Consider the following 15,470-nt stretch of genomic DNA (forward strand, 5'->3'; position numbering starts at 1 on the left):
ATTCAACAGCGATCTCTGAATATCATATCAATGATAGCGATCATTTCAAACAATACGTCCAACGATCATAATTTTGTATTATATATAATACAAAATTATGCAGTGTTTAAATTAACGATCATAATTTTGTATTATATATATATATAAAATACAAAATTATGATCGTTAATTTGAGTTAAAAAATTATTCAGTACCTAAAGTATTTGTTTCATATTATGTTGAAAACAGGTGATTTGAAAAAGGGTTTATTCTGCTTTTGTATTTTAAATATTACACCAAATGTCATCAGTTGCTAACTTGTAAATCACCCTTTTATCAAATACTTTTTTACCCTACTCAAGGTAGAGTAGGATAGTAACGCTACTTGTGCTTGAGTAAAAATATACTGCTCAAAAAATAAAGGGAACACTCAAACAACACAATATAACTCCAAGTAAGTCAAACTTCTGTGAAATCAAACTGTCCACTTAGAAAGCAACACTGATTGACAATCAATATCACCTGCTGTTGTAAAAATGGAAGAGACAACAGGTGGAAATTATTTTCATATTTATTTTATTTATTCAGATCTAGGATGTGTTATTTGAGTGTTCCCTTTATTTTTTTGAGCAGTGTATATTGTAATGCTACTCTTGAGTAAATATCTATTCCAAGTCCTAATGGATTTGCATGCCATTTGAAAATACTTGAGACCATTTTGATTTTCAGGCAGTTTTCTGCAGCTCATGTTTTGATCTTTTGAGCACATTTATAGTTCAAATATATTAATGCTGGAAATATTACACAAAAGGTGAGTGCAACAATCAAAATAAGAGGAAAAAAAATCTCAAACAAGGTTTACAACAACATATGAATTTAATTTCACTGCATAGCAGCAATTTGCTCCCATTTGACAAGAATTTTCTGCAATAAAGTCAGCTTTATTTGGCGGATTAAAACACAAATGTAACATGACTGAATAAAAGAGCATCAAAACTGGTGTGATCAGATGGTATTGTCCAAAAATACTTTATCTCCACAAACTCAACCATAAACATAGCTCCTCAGTTACATTGAGTAGTAGGGCAGGAGGTGTGATTTCAGATTGACGATACTGCTCAAAATTCTAACTGAAGATCTGAAGGAAGAAAAGAAGAAAACATAAAAACAAATCAAGCATAAAGTTCTTAAAAATGTGCTTCACCTTTGTTAAACTCACCACTCTGACTGCGAAGCTGTCCTTTTCGTGAATTAGCCATTTCAGTCAGAAACTGATCAAAGTACGTCACATACTTTGCCAAACTGGTTCGCTTGTAATCTGTAAGGAGAAAATAGACAAAATGTACTTCAATTACAGTATCAAACCAGGCAGAAGATCTGAGCAGCTAGGTCAGTTCAATACTGCAAAGAGGACACATTTTGTGACAATTTCATACTAAATTTATCTCTGATTTATTTCACCCCCCCTTTGTCACCTCTGATTTTCCTCTTCTCTGTTGAGTCTTGTCCGTTTTCCTTCCCATTCGTGTCCTCTGACTTTGCTTCGTCCTCATCTGCCTTGGGTCGATCCAGCTCCTCACAGATCAGACTGAAAAATAAATCTATCAATAAAAGTCACACGTACGGCACACTAAATAGCACATCAAAACAATTTCATTACTCACCTGATTGTGGGGACAGCAAAAGGATCAAACTTATCCAGGTCTTTAAGATCTATGGGAACAGAGATGCGCCCTGGACAAGCGAAGAGGTGAAATTAGAAAAACATTTCCTGGTGAAAACAGTTAGTGAGGGTTCATGCTCACCTGTTTTGGGATGAACACTGAAAGGGCTTTTCAGTAAATGGTTCACGCCTTTGCTGACGTTGACATCCAGTCGAGGGTAGCAGTACTGCAGCATGATCTCCTTTTCAAAGTACTGCCGCTTTTTGGCAGTTTTCTGGAGGAGGAACAATGATCAGTAAAAACCAATTTACAAACAAAATAAATAAAAGAAACAAAGAATTATTATGAAGAAAGTGTAAATCCAGAACAGCTCAAACTTTTTATAAAGTACATAATAAAATGTTTCATAATTTTGAAGCCCTTCTTCATACTGGGATTAGCATAACAGCCTTACAACTTGGTCAATGGAATTCATTCCCCAATTTAATGCCAAAATACCTCTGATTCATGGAAACATGGACACCACTGGACCCCCGAATGTCTATGGATCTTACTACTGACTACTTTAACTAGCAAGACAATGCATGAATGGATCCAACTCATATAGTGCTATTCAAGAGGTTCTAACCTTTGTGACAGTCATCTTTTCACTGTTAGGTTGATTTGAAGGGTTCAAAAGACTGATATTTGCTTAATAAATAGTATATCGATTTTAGGTTCTGATATATATAATTGTTTTAAATTAATCTAATTTACAGATTTTCAAGCTTTTCTGGAAAAAGACTTTGTATAAGACAACCATAACAACCAACCTGTTTTTTTTCTGCTTGGTCTTCAATATGAAGCCAGCGTTTCTCTGAGTTTTTCTCCTTCTTAAATATCTCCTGTAATTCTTTTTTGACATGTAACCAATTATGTTAAGGTCAAATTGTTATTACTTTCTTTCTAGTTTTAAGATACCTGACGAATAAATTTTTAACGATTTACCATGGGCATTATGGTAAATCATCAATAATTGAAAAAGCCCGTTCCACTATGGTAGAGAAAACGCAAAATTAATGTGCAGCCATATGCATATTAAAAATGGAAAGGATATCTTCTGGTACGAGAGCCAGGACTTTCTCTTCAGACTCCTGGCATCCCAATATGTTCTGATCCTGTAGTGCGTATTGTGGAAAGTACTTCTTAACCACAGTTAGAGACTTCCTGTTAAAAGTACAAATGCAAATTGTTAAACACATAATTATAAAAACAAGACAGTCACTTTAGAGACAAATGTCAAATCCCTTTACCTGATGAAAGGATGAATTGGATCTGTTAGCACCACTTTCTTCACCGTCTCTTCACCACCCTGTGAAACAGAAATTAAAAAGTCAAAATGTACTTCTTGTCGCTAAAGTTTTGATATTGGATAAGAACAGTAATCATTTCAGAAAGTGTCATGATTATCCTTGAAGTCATGTTTCAAACTAGGGATGGGACCCAATTGTAAAAGCTATAGTCATCAAAAGTGTGTTTTTAACTAATTCAAACAAAAATGCGTAATTGAAAAACTACTGATAAATGGCACACACATTTTCTTGTGCAAAAATGGATGGTTTTTACAGTTTTCATGTCAATTTGTTTAACTTTTAAGACAAAAGCATTCTAAGTTATCCATCATTTTTTAACCAGTTCAAAATGTATGGATAAAAAAAAACAAAAAAAATATTATATCTCTAAAACTGCATTATATTTTTGAACATGGAACCTGGAGAAACCACAGAAAGCAACAACAAGCGAACAGATTTAATGATAGATGCATGGGTTGAAATGGATGGAAAGAATGATGGATCGATTAAAGCTTAAACACAGAAATGCACAAACGGATCGACCAACAAACGGGTAGATAGACGCATACAGGTGGATTGATAGATGAATTTTAGAAAAGACGACGTATAGATAACCAAATCCTTTTACACAGACACTAAAGTCTTGAAAAACAAATATTGTTACACAATCTATTATTTTTTCACATCTTAAAATCCAATTTTCAAATGAATCCTGCAAAGCGGACATTCGAAGTGTTGACATCCTTAAGCTTTACCTAAAGATTCCTATTATTGTTTATGTCTTATTCATACTGCCTTTTATCAATTTTAGATTGTTTCTTATGTATTCAATGTGATTTTCCTAATAAGTTTATATTAAAAGAGAAGTGAAACTGTTTGACCTTAATCAGGCTCAGATATTCTGCCACAGCGGACCGTGCGGCTGCAGAGAGCTTCCGGGCAGCTTCGTCACAAACCCAGCAATGAACTCCTCTTCTGCCTGAATACACCCACAGCAAGTGGTGGAAACCAAAGTCCTCTGCAGAAAGAAAAAACAACTAAATACACTCAAGTGATTGTGAAGAAAATCAATGAAAGAAAAACTCTTGAAATAAATCAGCAGCGTACGGCGAAGAGCTCTGTCCAAAATATGGATGGCGATGGTCATCAGTGTCCAGCACTTGGAGCAAATATCTGCAGCACTGAAATCAAGTTTTTAAGATGTTATTGATAGAGAGTATATTTTTGAACATGTATAAACAGAGATCCTTAGAAAAATAGTCAAATTATTTCTTTTACCTGCAGCAGCTTCGAACATCATCGTAATCCGTCATATCGATATCAAACACCAGCTCCTTCTCCAGAGCCTGGAAGCTGCCTGACTTCACCGTGTTGTGTTGATTAGGCTGCAGACGACAAACAGGAACGCTAATTTATTTTTAAACGTGTGCAAAAACACATGACCCAGAGAGGCACGCATCAGACTGGAAAAGTTTACCCTGTGACTGTACACCGCTCCGATGTCGATCTTGTACGGGTTCATTTTCTGCATTTCCTTCTCCAGCTCGCTCTGTGAGCTAAACGACTGGTAGCGAACGTAGATGTCGTCTTTGAGCGTGAAGGAGAACTCCCGGTTCTGGAAGTATGTCTTCTGCACTGAGGATGTAGAAAACGTAAGAGTCAGGGAAAGGAGGCAAACAAAACAAACAACATATTTCAACAGGGGTCTCGGTAAAATTGACTCAAGTAATAAAACACTTTTGTGCAGTTGCTTTGAATCTCCTCTGGTCTTGAAACAATTAATCAGATTAATTATTATTAATTGTTTATTCAAATAGTCGTCAATTAACTTACTAATTGATGAATCACACTGGAGAATACAGACTGCAAAAATAATTTACTGGAAGAGCAAGCAAAACTATACAAAAAATACATACATTTTGCATTTCAGATGAAAAACATTCTCTGTCCCTAAATATATTTAAATATTTGGCTTATCCCTGTTTCTCTTGTAATCTACAAAGATCTCTTCTCTGTGTACTTTTTGCTCATCTACAGGATGGACACTCCTTTAGTTTTGATGAAGAAAAAATTGAGCAAGGCAAGAAAAGTCCCTAAAAAGAAGTGCCTTTGCTAATTTTTTAAAATTATTAAACAACCTAAATGAGTCTTAAAACCCCCAAATAATATTTAAAACTCTTGAGCCAAATAGGCTTTATGTTAAAAAAGTAACAATGTTATTTATGAATATAAGTTTTAAGTTTTTATGCCAAGGTCAAGCAAAATCACAAGTAATTTGTTACAAAATGTTATAAGATCGAAAATTTAAAGCTTAAAATCTACCAGATTTTTTCAAATGTGGATTATCGTATTGAGCACTTCAACAGGGAACAGAGGAACACATTTCCTGCAGAAATTACATCCAGATATATCATCCACACGTCACTCGGGTCCCTCCAGCTTCCTAACCCGGGTTTCTGCTCTCTTCCCCGGCCTGTTGGAGGACACTTACCTCCCCCGTAGTTCAGCCAGCGGTAATACTGAGCGAAGGGGAACAGGCGGCGATAGTAGAGCGGCAATAAGTCCGGCAAACACGCCGGGTCGTAGTCTGAGGACGGCATTTTCTCAGAAGTTTGGAGTTTATTTTAAATATAACCCTCTTAACTCTGACTGGCGGTAGTTCAGCTGAATGAGAGCAGCGCGGGAAAGGTCTGAAACAACAGAGTCGACCAATAACGTCAGGTCAGGGCAAAGACGTCAGCGGAACAAGGAAATGTGCTCATTTATAAGCTCTTTCTCCAAATATATAATATAGCTATGTTCATATTTATAATTTATATAAACTTTAAAATGAACAGAAATGTTGAGACATCTTATAAATCTTGGGGAGCTAAAACCTTGGTTACAAACCAGAAATAGCTGCTGGTGACGTCATGACGTAGACTTTTCAACTCGGCCAACAGCTACCGGGTGCGCTCCATTTGCCATCTTAGCACAGCCGCCGGCTGCTTGGCGGTGCACTGACAAGACCATGTTTCGTGTGGCCATGGCGAGCAACAGTGTATAAATGGTGCAGACCTCAACAAAAGGCGGCCGTGACGCACAGAAAGAGAATATCACATTTAAAAGTGCAGGCTGTAAACTTCAGGTTTCCTTCCTGACCCTGAAGATAGACATCAATCCTTCTTCTGAGCCTATCAGAATAGGAGGGTATAGGACAATGGTCAAAACAATCTCTCAAAATGAGCTACTTTTAATAATATGGTACCATTCATTTAACACACTTGAAGTCTTAAATTATCATAGCTGTAAATAGCTTAATTAGGCTGCAGACATTTGTAATCCAGACTGTATCATATCCAACCGTATTTTCAATCCAACCAGTTTGTTCTTCTACATTTATTCTAAACATGCATTTAATTAGGTCTCCTTGAAAACTGGCTAATTTTTTTTTCTATCTGTACAAATGTCTTCTTTGCTAAACATTTACTATCTATTCCTTGTGGAAATAAATTACTGCCTCAGTCAGGAAACACATTGTACGATAAAGATTTCTTGTCACACTCTCCAGCTCAGTTTAAAGACTTGAACTCAGTTTCAAAATTCTTAAAGAACTTCAAAATCATGTGTTAATCCAGTAAAATAATAATTTCTGATGGAACAAAAGTAATAAAAAAAATAATAAATATATAAATTTGTTTTCTGTTGAATCTTTCTTTATAAAAATGCTTCTTGGAAATACATCTACTGTTGTAAAGCTTGCTTATTTGCCACATTTGGAAAGGAAAATGCGTTGGTTGGTAGAGATGTGGGTTGTCAACATCAGATTATTTCTCTTCTTTTCTGCACTTTGTGCTCTACACCTTCAGATGGCAGTGAAGCTTTACAGCAATATTTTAATGTTGCTACACTGAACCACATTGGATGTTAACGTGTTTCTGTCCTGCTGGACCTAATGCACCAATCTGCTGCATACATGTGTGTTTTTCATCTCGTTCAAAAGAACATGAAGCTGCAGAAACACAGCTCTGCAGAAATCCAAGGATCTGTTGAAGGTGTTTGCAGTTTAAATTTGAGACAATCATTCATTTTCTTTATTATGACAGAACAAGACATCACCCTTCCTCCATCTTCCCCCTGAGAGCTCATACCTTCACATTGTTATGTCTTCTCCACTGTTTGTATTTTCTTAACCAAAGCGATGCTCTTCAGTGCGAAGGCTGAGAGCTTTGCAGTGGTGAGAGCTCTCTCTGGTTATTGTAGTAATATTTAACAGCCACACCTTTTCCTTGTGCCGTTGCACATTAAATATGAACCTCTGTGATTTTATTTATTCTGTTTTATCCTCTTTTTGCCCTTGACTTTTGCAAATGAAAATAAAAAACAAATTGAGTAGCACAGCATTACTGGTGGTTACCGTGAAACAGATGGTATTTTGACATTCAGTGAAAACTTGAGTGCATGTAATTACAAAGTGAGAGTGATTAAGGGAAAATGTATCGGTGCCAGTTGTTTCTGCACAACAAAATGTTGTATTTTCCCAAGTGATCTTATAATTTGTTCACTTGTCTTAAATGATAAAAATATGAATTAGTAAGAGAAAGGTTCTACTTAGCAATATTTCCACATATTTGCAAGAAAAAGTAAAAGGAGTCGTCCATGAACTTACTGAAGTAATACTAAAAATTGTTATTGGTAATAAGACTTCTCAAGTTCTGAGTAAATGATCAAACAATCAATCTTAAAATATTTAAAATTACACCATCAGAAGGACCAAAACATAAAGTTAAGTGGAAATTTTGTCAAAAAGTCATATAAGTAACAACAACAAAAAACAAAAAAAGAAAATCAGAAAAGATAAATTTTTCCCAAATTAGTTCGTTTCAATATAAAACTTATGAAACTTGAACAAAAACTACCTTGTCTGTATGTCTATTTTTGTGTTTTTCATTCAGTGGGCAGAGAATGTAGAAGATTTACTCAAGTCATAAAATTACTTTCGTAAAGGTAAAAAGTACAGCATGGTAAAATAATCCTAAAAGTGCATTTTGTCAAAGAAGTTACTCAGGTAAATGTAATTAGTTATACCCAACGGACAGTGGTGGTTTTGCTGCCATCTTTCACCTGTTAACATGTAAAAGCAGACGCTGTGTGGTGTGTTCCCGCTTTGTTTCAGTGGTGGAAGGCCGCAGCTAAGAGGACAGGAGCGATTAGCAGGATATTTCCACTTCATGATTGCACTTGTGTATTTTCTTTCATCATGTCCTGATTTACATAATGCAAGAGCTCTCAGGCTAGTCTGACTTGAAATATGTTAATTAATTCACTTTGAGATCCGTTAGATGTGAAGGATTTTCTGTCTGTTTTCCTCTTCTCAGACACACGTTTTAATAATATTTGGGTTTTGCCTGATTTCGGGCAGAATTGTCGACTCAGCACGGCAAAGTGGGTGGATGAATGCAAAACGCTGAATTAACACCACCTGCTTTCCTCTGCTTTCTCCCACTTATCCTGTGCTATCTTGTTGTCTGAGAAAATTTGCAATCGACAGCATCAGTGACAAGTTAAAAGAAGAACTAAAAAAAAACAACTTTAATTCAGGAAATGACATAATTAAGTGAAATATTTAAGATGACTACAGACTAAAGATAATGACAGCCAAAAATGCATTGTTTACAAGATCACTACTTAACAGAAGATAGTCACTGACACTCTCCACAAGGAGAATAAGCCTGACAATGTCACTGCTAAAAAAGCTGTTTGTTCAGAGAGAACATTTATAGAAAGTTAAGTGGAAGGAAGAAGTGTGGTAAGAAAAAGTGCACCAGTACAGAATAATCTCAGCTGAGAGAGAATTGTCAAACAGTGAGGAGTGAGGCTGGACATCAAGAGCCACTACAAACTAGACACTACAGTTGGGCTGTAAGTGTCTTTCCTGGGCTGAGGAGACACATATCTGCACTGTTCCTCTTCTGTTAGATGGAAATAAACCTTGCATTTTATTTGAAAATGAAAGTCCAAGTCTGCAGGATAAGTGGACTCTACCTCACTTGAAGTCCAGTTTGAAGCTTCCTCAGCTCAGTGAATATTTGGGTTACCAAATGCATGTCAACGCATCCATCGACCAAAAAGCACTTCATGTTTCCTTCTGCAAACAAACTTTATGGAGATGTTGATTTTATTTTCCAGTAGGACGTGACATCTGTTCACCGAGCTAAAGGCACCAAAAACTGAATCGGTAACCAGGATGTCCCTCTGTTTGATTGGTCAGACACATTTCCTGACCTTAACTCCATAATATCTTGTTTAGAGGATGATGAGAGACACCAAACTCACAAAAGGTTATGTCACATTTTGCATCTCTAAAAGAGTTTTATTTAGTCAGACTGAGAGCAAAATGGCTCTTGGTTTTGTTTCAGACCCCTTGTCTATATTTATGGGATTCTGTTTTTCGGCAGATATCTTTTACCACCAATGGAATCCCATAGGTCTAGAAGGCCTAGTGAAAAGTTATGGCGGGCGCATATGGTCCCCGGACCTTAGGTTTGACACCTGTTGTAGATCAAAACAACAAACACTCAGATTATAGATGTCGTCACATGCAATAACTAGACGGTAAAATTGATGTTTATATTGAGGCATCTTTGATTTTTTATTTTATTTTTTTATATTTTTGAAATAAAAGTTGTTAATATTCTACGTATCTGTAGCCATCAAAAATGAGCTGGAGCATTTCCCTGCGGCTGATAGTGATATATATAAGGTGGGCATCTTCTCGTGCGCGGTCCTCGTGCACGACGCACTGCGCCGCTCTCATTGGCTGGCGCGACAACACATAAAGTCGCGCTGCGTCTCCGGCTCCTTCACTGACTGAAACTCAACTACTGCTGCTGCTGCTGCTGCTGCTGCTCAGCTTCAGAAACACTGCGCACTTTACCAGACTGTCCCCACTCGTTTCTCCTCCAGGTTTATTCTGGGCTGCAGTCATAACAATGAAGGAGAGAAGACTCCCGCAGCCTTTTGTGGCGAGGTGTAAACTGGTCCTGGTTGGAGACGTTCAATGCGGTAAAACAGCGATGCTGCAAGTATTGGTGAAGGACTGCTATCCAGAGGTAAGACGCTGCTGCTCACATCTAAAGCACTGGGATATATTAAAATGCTTTTCTGTTTTTACGTCTTTAGAGGTAGAGAAAAATAGCAGCAATTATATGCTTTTCTATTCAATTTGAATATTCTAACATTATTGATTCCTTCTGATTAATCCTTGGATTAGACCACTTTAGTATGCGATCAAGCATGTACTAGGAGAAATGTAGTTTAGTTAGAGCAAAATTCTTTAATTTTTGAATATACATTTTCATATAAACCTCGTCAATAAGAAAAAGAAAGAAATTATGATATATAAGAATATAGCTGCAAGGCTTAGTTTATTAGAAAATCCACCAATTCCTTTAGATTTAATCTAAAATGGAAACCTGCAGTAGTGTGAATATGCAATGAGAATGTTTCCTTATCCCGATCTTCATTCCTCCTCATCCAGACTTACGTCCCCACTGTGTTTGAGAACTACACAGCTTGTCTGGAGCTTGAAGACCAGCGTGTTGAGCTCAGTTTGTGGGACACATCAGGTGAGATTCACAAGCTCTGAAGCTATTTTCCTTTGCTAAATTTCCTGAAACCAGATGAGATCTCCTGTGTGATCTCCATCTTTGTTTAAAATTCTCCCAAGTCTGGTCAGGGCTGAGCAGTGAGTTCAGTCTCAGAGCCGTATTGATGGGTTTATATCTGCAAGGTTTACTCTCCCAGTAAGCTTAGCCAGCCAGGAGCCGGGTAACGATTATGACTGTAAATAAAACAAGGTTTCATTTTTTTTTGTTTGTTTGCTTCCAGTGCTATCTGTGCTGTTTACACAGGCTTCACTATCTCTCTGCCTGTTTCTCTGTCCTGTTTGAATGCAGTTAAGCAGATTTTTATTCAGTGTGAAATCTTCTGAGGAATCTTGTCTGCTTGAGAGCTAAAAGCAGACAGTTTAGAGTCCGTAATGTTTGTAATCCGAATCATCTAATTGTTTCACTGCTTACATAAAATCTTTGGGTTAATCACTCCCGATAGAAAAGCCATAACATTATAAAAATTACTCAAAGCTTAAATTTCTCGAATGAAGTAATAAATCGTCAAGGATATAAAACTACACAATCGTATTAAACTATAGGAAACAAACTGTTTATTTATCTCTTTTTTTTTTGTTGCTTAAAAGTAAAGTAGAGATACAACAGTCAATGCAAAAGATTTCAGGCAGTTGTTTTCATTTTACAGTATTGTGCCTCAATTTTGATATTTCTTTTAACATTTATGAAACAATACAACAAAACTAAATCTTTATCAGCTCTCATCTGCAGGTTGAATACTGAAAAATATAATTTTTTCCTGTTCATTAAAAGCATAAAAAAACAAAGGAACGTATACAATTTTGTGTCTATAGATTTAATGTGCAATGTCACACACTTTAAAGCACTTTTTGAGTTTAATTGAAGTCGGATAAAGACTAGGAACCGATGTTTTGTTACTTACATCACTAAATCAATTCTGTCATTTTGGATTCAAAATCACTACTTCTGTTCGTCAACCTTGAATGTGTTTTTCCTCTCCTTAGGGAAAAACATCTGAATCTTTATTAGTCTATTTAGTATATTTCTACATCATATAAAATAAGATTTTTAAAGTTCTTAGTCCCATTGTGAGTACAGCAGTCGTGTACCAACTTAGAAGAAGTTATTTTGTTCCCTCTGAGTTGTTGAATTCAAATTTTTCTAACTTCAACATTGAAAAAAGTTGTTATTCTGGTCAAAAAAAATTTTTTTCAACTTCTTTTGTTTACACAAAGACTTAACTATGTGGTAACAATCTCTTTTGCCTGAGATTAATTTAAAGAAAAAAAAATCCCTCAGCAAATATTAAGTGTCTACATGTGTTCTTGGATTGTAAAAATATTTTTAAAAAAGTTTTAAAAAAATGTTTAATTGCGAAGCTGACCTGCAGATTAATTGATAATACAATCAGCCAGAACAGCTTTTAGGTTTCTGGTTCAACGTGTGAAAAGATAAACTGCGTGCAGTCGCCGAGTCATCTAAGCTCACAGAAGTCATTATGTAAATTAAATCGATATGAAAAGCCACCAAGTGCACCAGCGGAGCTCTTTTGTAACAGTGCTGGCTGCAGCCTGAGGCTTGGTGTTCAGAGGAAGTCGAGTGGTGCCAGTTGGCCTTCAGAGTGGTTGTTTCACAGGGGAGAGGGAGGGATGCCTCGTCCATACGGGGGGTGGAAGTCTGCAAGAGTGAAGCCAATCATGGTTCTTGTGTGTGTGTGTTGTTATTGTGAACAGAAGGCACAAGCGAGGGATACTGAGAGAAAATATGTGCTTGACCTCCATGCTTATGTAACCCAAAGTATCACTGAGATAATTTGGGTTTGTACATTTGTCTCCCACAACGGAAAAACTTTCTTGACAGTCACCCCTACTGGAGGAAGTGTTGCATAAGACTGATTTCCATTTGAAAAAAATAAATATAAACACACCTTCACTGCACTGGGCATAAATATCCACGACATCTTTACATATATGCCATACTGCTTTAGGTAAAGTCTTTTCTAAATATTGAATATTTCACTATTTTACAATTGAATTAATAAATGTTTCTTTTAGCTCAAAAGCAAATTTACTCTCTCATTTTAGATGCTTAAACTCTTGAATAGAAATTTGTCCTGTAACCGGTCGGTTGCCAGCTGAAAACTTGCTCCGTCCATCTTCGTTGTTGTTTCTTCTGTAAGACACTTCATTCAGCTTACCACCATCACTGTGTGAATGTGTGTATGAACGACTAAAAGTAGAGCAAGCCGCTTTGGAGTCCTCTGACTTGATACGCCATAAAATGCTGGCCATTTTGTCATTTAAGGAGAAGTTGAAATTGGCTAATATCTATTTGTTGGTCAGAGCTTTATATTGATCACCTTCAAGGTAGAAACCCCATATCAATATTAAAAGACAATTCTTACTCAGAAATAGGACAATTTTTATGTGAACCTCAAGCATTTTCTTGTACAGCTGGTATTTGTATCATTTTTGCATCATTTCCCAAGACACACTGATGAGTGAAGGCGCGCCATTCACTTTTTTTTGTCTTTCACAGTAAACCAAACAATTTGAACAGATCGGCTTCTGTTGCTCAGCTAAAAGCATTGTGCGTCTTTGTGTGAGTGAGCATTATTTGTGTGTTCAGGCGAAGTGGAGGTGCTAATACGTGGGAGGCGGGAGGAGCAAGTTGTGTCCTCTTTAGATCTGTCTGCCTCCTCTTTCTCAAGTCTTACATCACCTCGGATGGTTATATGGGACATGGATTTTGCTTTCCATAAACAGAACACAAAAGTATATTGACAGATGCAACTTGTGTAACGCATCCTACTTTGCAAAGTTAAGTCAACGATAAAGACAGGCTAAATAAAACCTTTGGTGTAAAATATTACATTTCACCAGGATGCCCTGATTGTTGGTTGCTCTTGCTAGCAGAAGCATCTATTCCCGTCCTAATTACATTTCTTATATTTGCTTCTTGTGCACATTTGGCCCCAGAGGACAGGACGAGGAAATTGAAGCTTGCTGTGGTTGTGTAGGTAGTGATTAGGTGGCAGAGGGAAGACAATAGAGTGCGGACATCCTGCCAATTTGTTTTTAGCTCTGGAACTTGTTCTGTTTATAGAAATGCAAGCAGAATTTGTTTCCTTCATTCTTCCGTTTCACAATACATGAGGGGGAATCCCAAGGCCAGCGAACACAACTAATCTGATGTACAGTTTTGAGTGATTGGTCTTGTTTTCAGTTAATTATCTGAGGAAACATTTTGAGGTGTTATGCATCACTGCTGTTAAATATTTAATTTCTAGGTGTGAAGTTCAGGTCCTTGCAAAAATATGCATAGCCATAGATCTTTTTCACATACTGTCATATTAAATCTTCATAAGTAATGGATGTAATTGATATTTTATATGACACATCAACACCGATAATTGTAAACTGGGGGGAAATTTAAATTTAAAATTTTCACTGAAACAAACAATATGTAAAATCTGTGGCATTTTTATGCCACAAAATATAGATGCACCTGCATCTATATTTTGTACATCTACATTTTGCAGCAAAGCCTCTAGGCTGCGTCTCTACAAGTTTTGCACATCTAGAAGTGGAATGTTTTGCTCACTCTTTGCAAGAAAGCACAAGCTCTGGCAGATAAGACGGATTTTGAAGTCTTAATGCAGATTTTCAATTGGACTTTGGTTTTGGACTTAAATGGTCTTTGGTCTAAACCACTCTAATGTAGCTCTAGCTGTATGTTTAGATTTGCAACCTTAGCATCTGCTTGCAGGTTTTCTTCCAGTTTGCAAAGAGGAATGTATTGTGTGGCTTATTTAAAATTTAATATATTAATTTAAATCATTTATTGAACCCTGGTTTTAAACAGACAAAGAATATGTGCAGAGATTTGCTCTTTCTCGTGAGTTTGCTTTCCTTTTAGTAGTGTTAGATTTTCTCTTGTGTAGATACAAAGGAAGTGGTGGTGATAAATTAGGGATGGAAAATAAATCAATAACAGTATATAATGTGATTGACACGTGATCAAAATCAGCAGATAATACATCTGATAAAATTTTAGAAAATTTTACTGAACTCCAATCCAGAACCATTCTGGGGAATGTAGGCAGAGAAAAGACTTTAGCCACTCGACCAAGGTTGCAAGGTTGGTGGCAACAACTAACTCACTGACTCTTTGGTTACTTAGCAACAACTTGTTGAGTAATTTGCACTGCACTAGTTTCAGGTTTTGCCATTGTGCCTCATAACTGCTCAAAACATAAAAAAAAAAAAACCAGTATGGCGTGAAAACTGTGGTTAAAACAGAAAATGTCACACCACAAGTTTGGCAGTATTTCAGATATTTAAAATAAAAACTCTAATCAATATTTATTCATATCGACTGATATGACACACATATATCATTGAGCCAAATTATATTTATGATTTTATGTTAATTGTTACCATGTCAAACCTCCTATTCAGCTATATAAAGGTTTGATCTGACTACTTGCTTCCCCTTAAGGCTCTCCATACTACGACAACGTCAGGCCCCTCTGCTACAGCGACTCAGACGCAGTGTTGCTATGCTTTGACATCAGCCGGCCGGACACAGTAGATGGTGCTCTGAAGAAGGTATGAGCAGCTGAGGTTCCTGCTCGGTGGCATATTTGCTTTACTATCTACAGTAAGGATAATTAATAACAATAATAAACCTGCTTGTTTTATTTGCAGTGGAAAGCAGAGATTCAGGACTTCTGTCCCAACACTCGAATCCTGCTCATAGGCTGCAAGACAGACCTGAGAACGGATGTGTGCACACGCATGGAGCTATCCAATCAGAAACAGGCTCCAGTCTCCCATGAACAGGTGAGCTTTTATTGGTTACCTTTT

General features: G+C 36.7%; 2 protein-coding genes across 2 annotated transcripts in view; one reads left to right on the top strand and one right to left on the bottom strand.

The window, feature by feature from the left end:
* LOC129370352 (rho-related GTP-binding protein Rho6-like) overlaps positions 1-15,470 on the top strand; it is a 40,543-nt gene that overhangs the window by 19,883 nt on the left and 5,190 nt on the right. The window contains exons 2-5 of the mRNA XM_055046296.1: positions 9,920-10,065; positions 10,494-10,581; positions 15,103-15,212; positions 15,312-15,446. Of these exons, the coding sequence (XP_054902271.1) occupies positions 9,920-10,065; positions 10,494-10,581; positions 15,103-15,212; positions 15,312-15,446 (479 nt within the window). The remainder of the gene's footprint in view (positions 1-9,919; positions 10,066-10,493; positions 10,582-15,102; positions 15,213-15,311; positions 15,447-15,470) is intronic.
* On the bottom strand, positions 819-5,848 carry prim1 (DNA primase subunit 1). The gene is made up of 13 exons (XM_055046292.1): positions 5,466-5,848; positions 4,452-4,609; positions 4,253-4,359; positions 4,082-4,155; positions 3,856-3,992; positions 2,936-2,994; positions 2,738-2,849; positions 2,456-2,545; positions 1,785-1,917; positions 1,644-1,713; positions 1,455-1,567; positions 1,199-1,297; positions 819-1,117 (listed from the first exon to the last, which is right to left on the bottom strand). The coding sequence occupies exons 1-13, from the start codon at positions 5,572-5,574 to the stop codon at positions 1,098-1,100; spliced, it is 1,281 nt and encodes a 426-aa protein (XP_054902267.1). The 5' UTR covers positions 5,575-5,848; the 3' UTR covers positions 819-1,097.

The sequence above is a fragment of the Poeciliopsis prolifica genome, unplaced genomic scaffold (assembly GCF_027474105.1).
Source record: "Poeciliopsis prolifica strain line A6 unplaced genomic scaffold, Auburn_PproV2 SCAFFOLD023, whole genome shotgun sequence".
Lineage (NCBI taxonomy): Eukaryota > Metazoa > Chordata > Actinopteri > Cyprinodontiformes > Poeciliidae > Poeciliopsis > Poeciliopsis prolifica.

Excerpts from the sequence above, each read along its gene's own strand:
- prim1 (XM_055046292.1), bottom strand. The coding sequence starts at position 5,574 with ATGCCGTCCTCAGACTACGACCCGGCGTGTTTGCCGGACTTATTGCCG. Across the intron at positions 4,156-4,252 it reads GATGTTCGAAGCTGCTGCAG|TGCTGCAGATATTTGCTCCA; the intron begins GTAAAAGAAATA and ends ACTTGATTTCAG. Across the intron at positions 1,298-1,454 it reads AGAGAAGAGGAAAATCAGAG|ATTACAAGCGAACCAGTTTG; the intron begins GTGACAAAGGGG and ends TTCTCCTTACAG.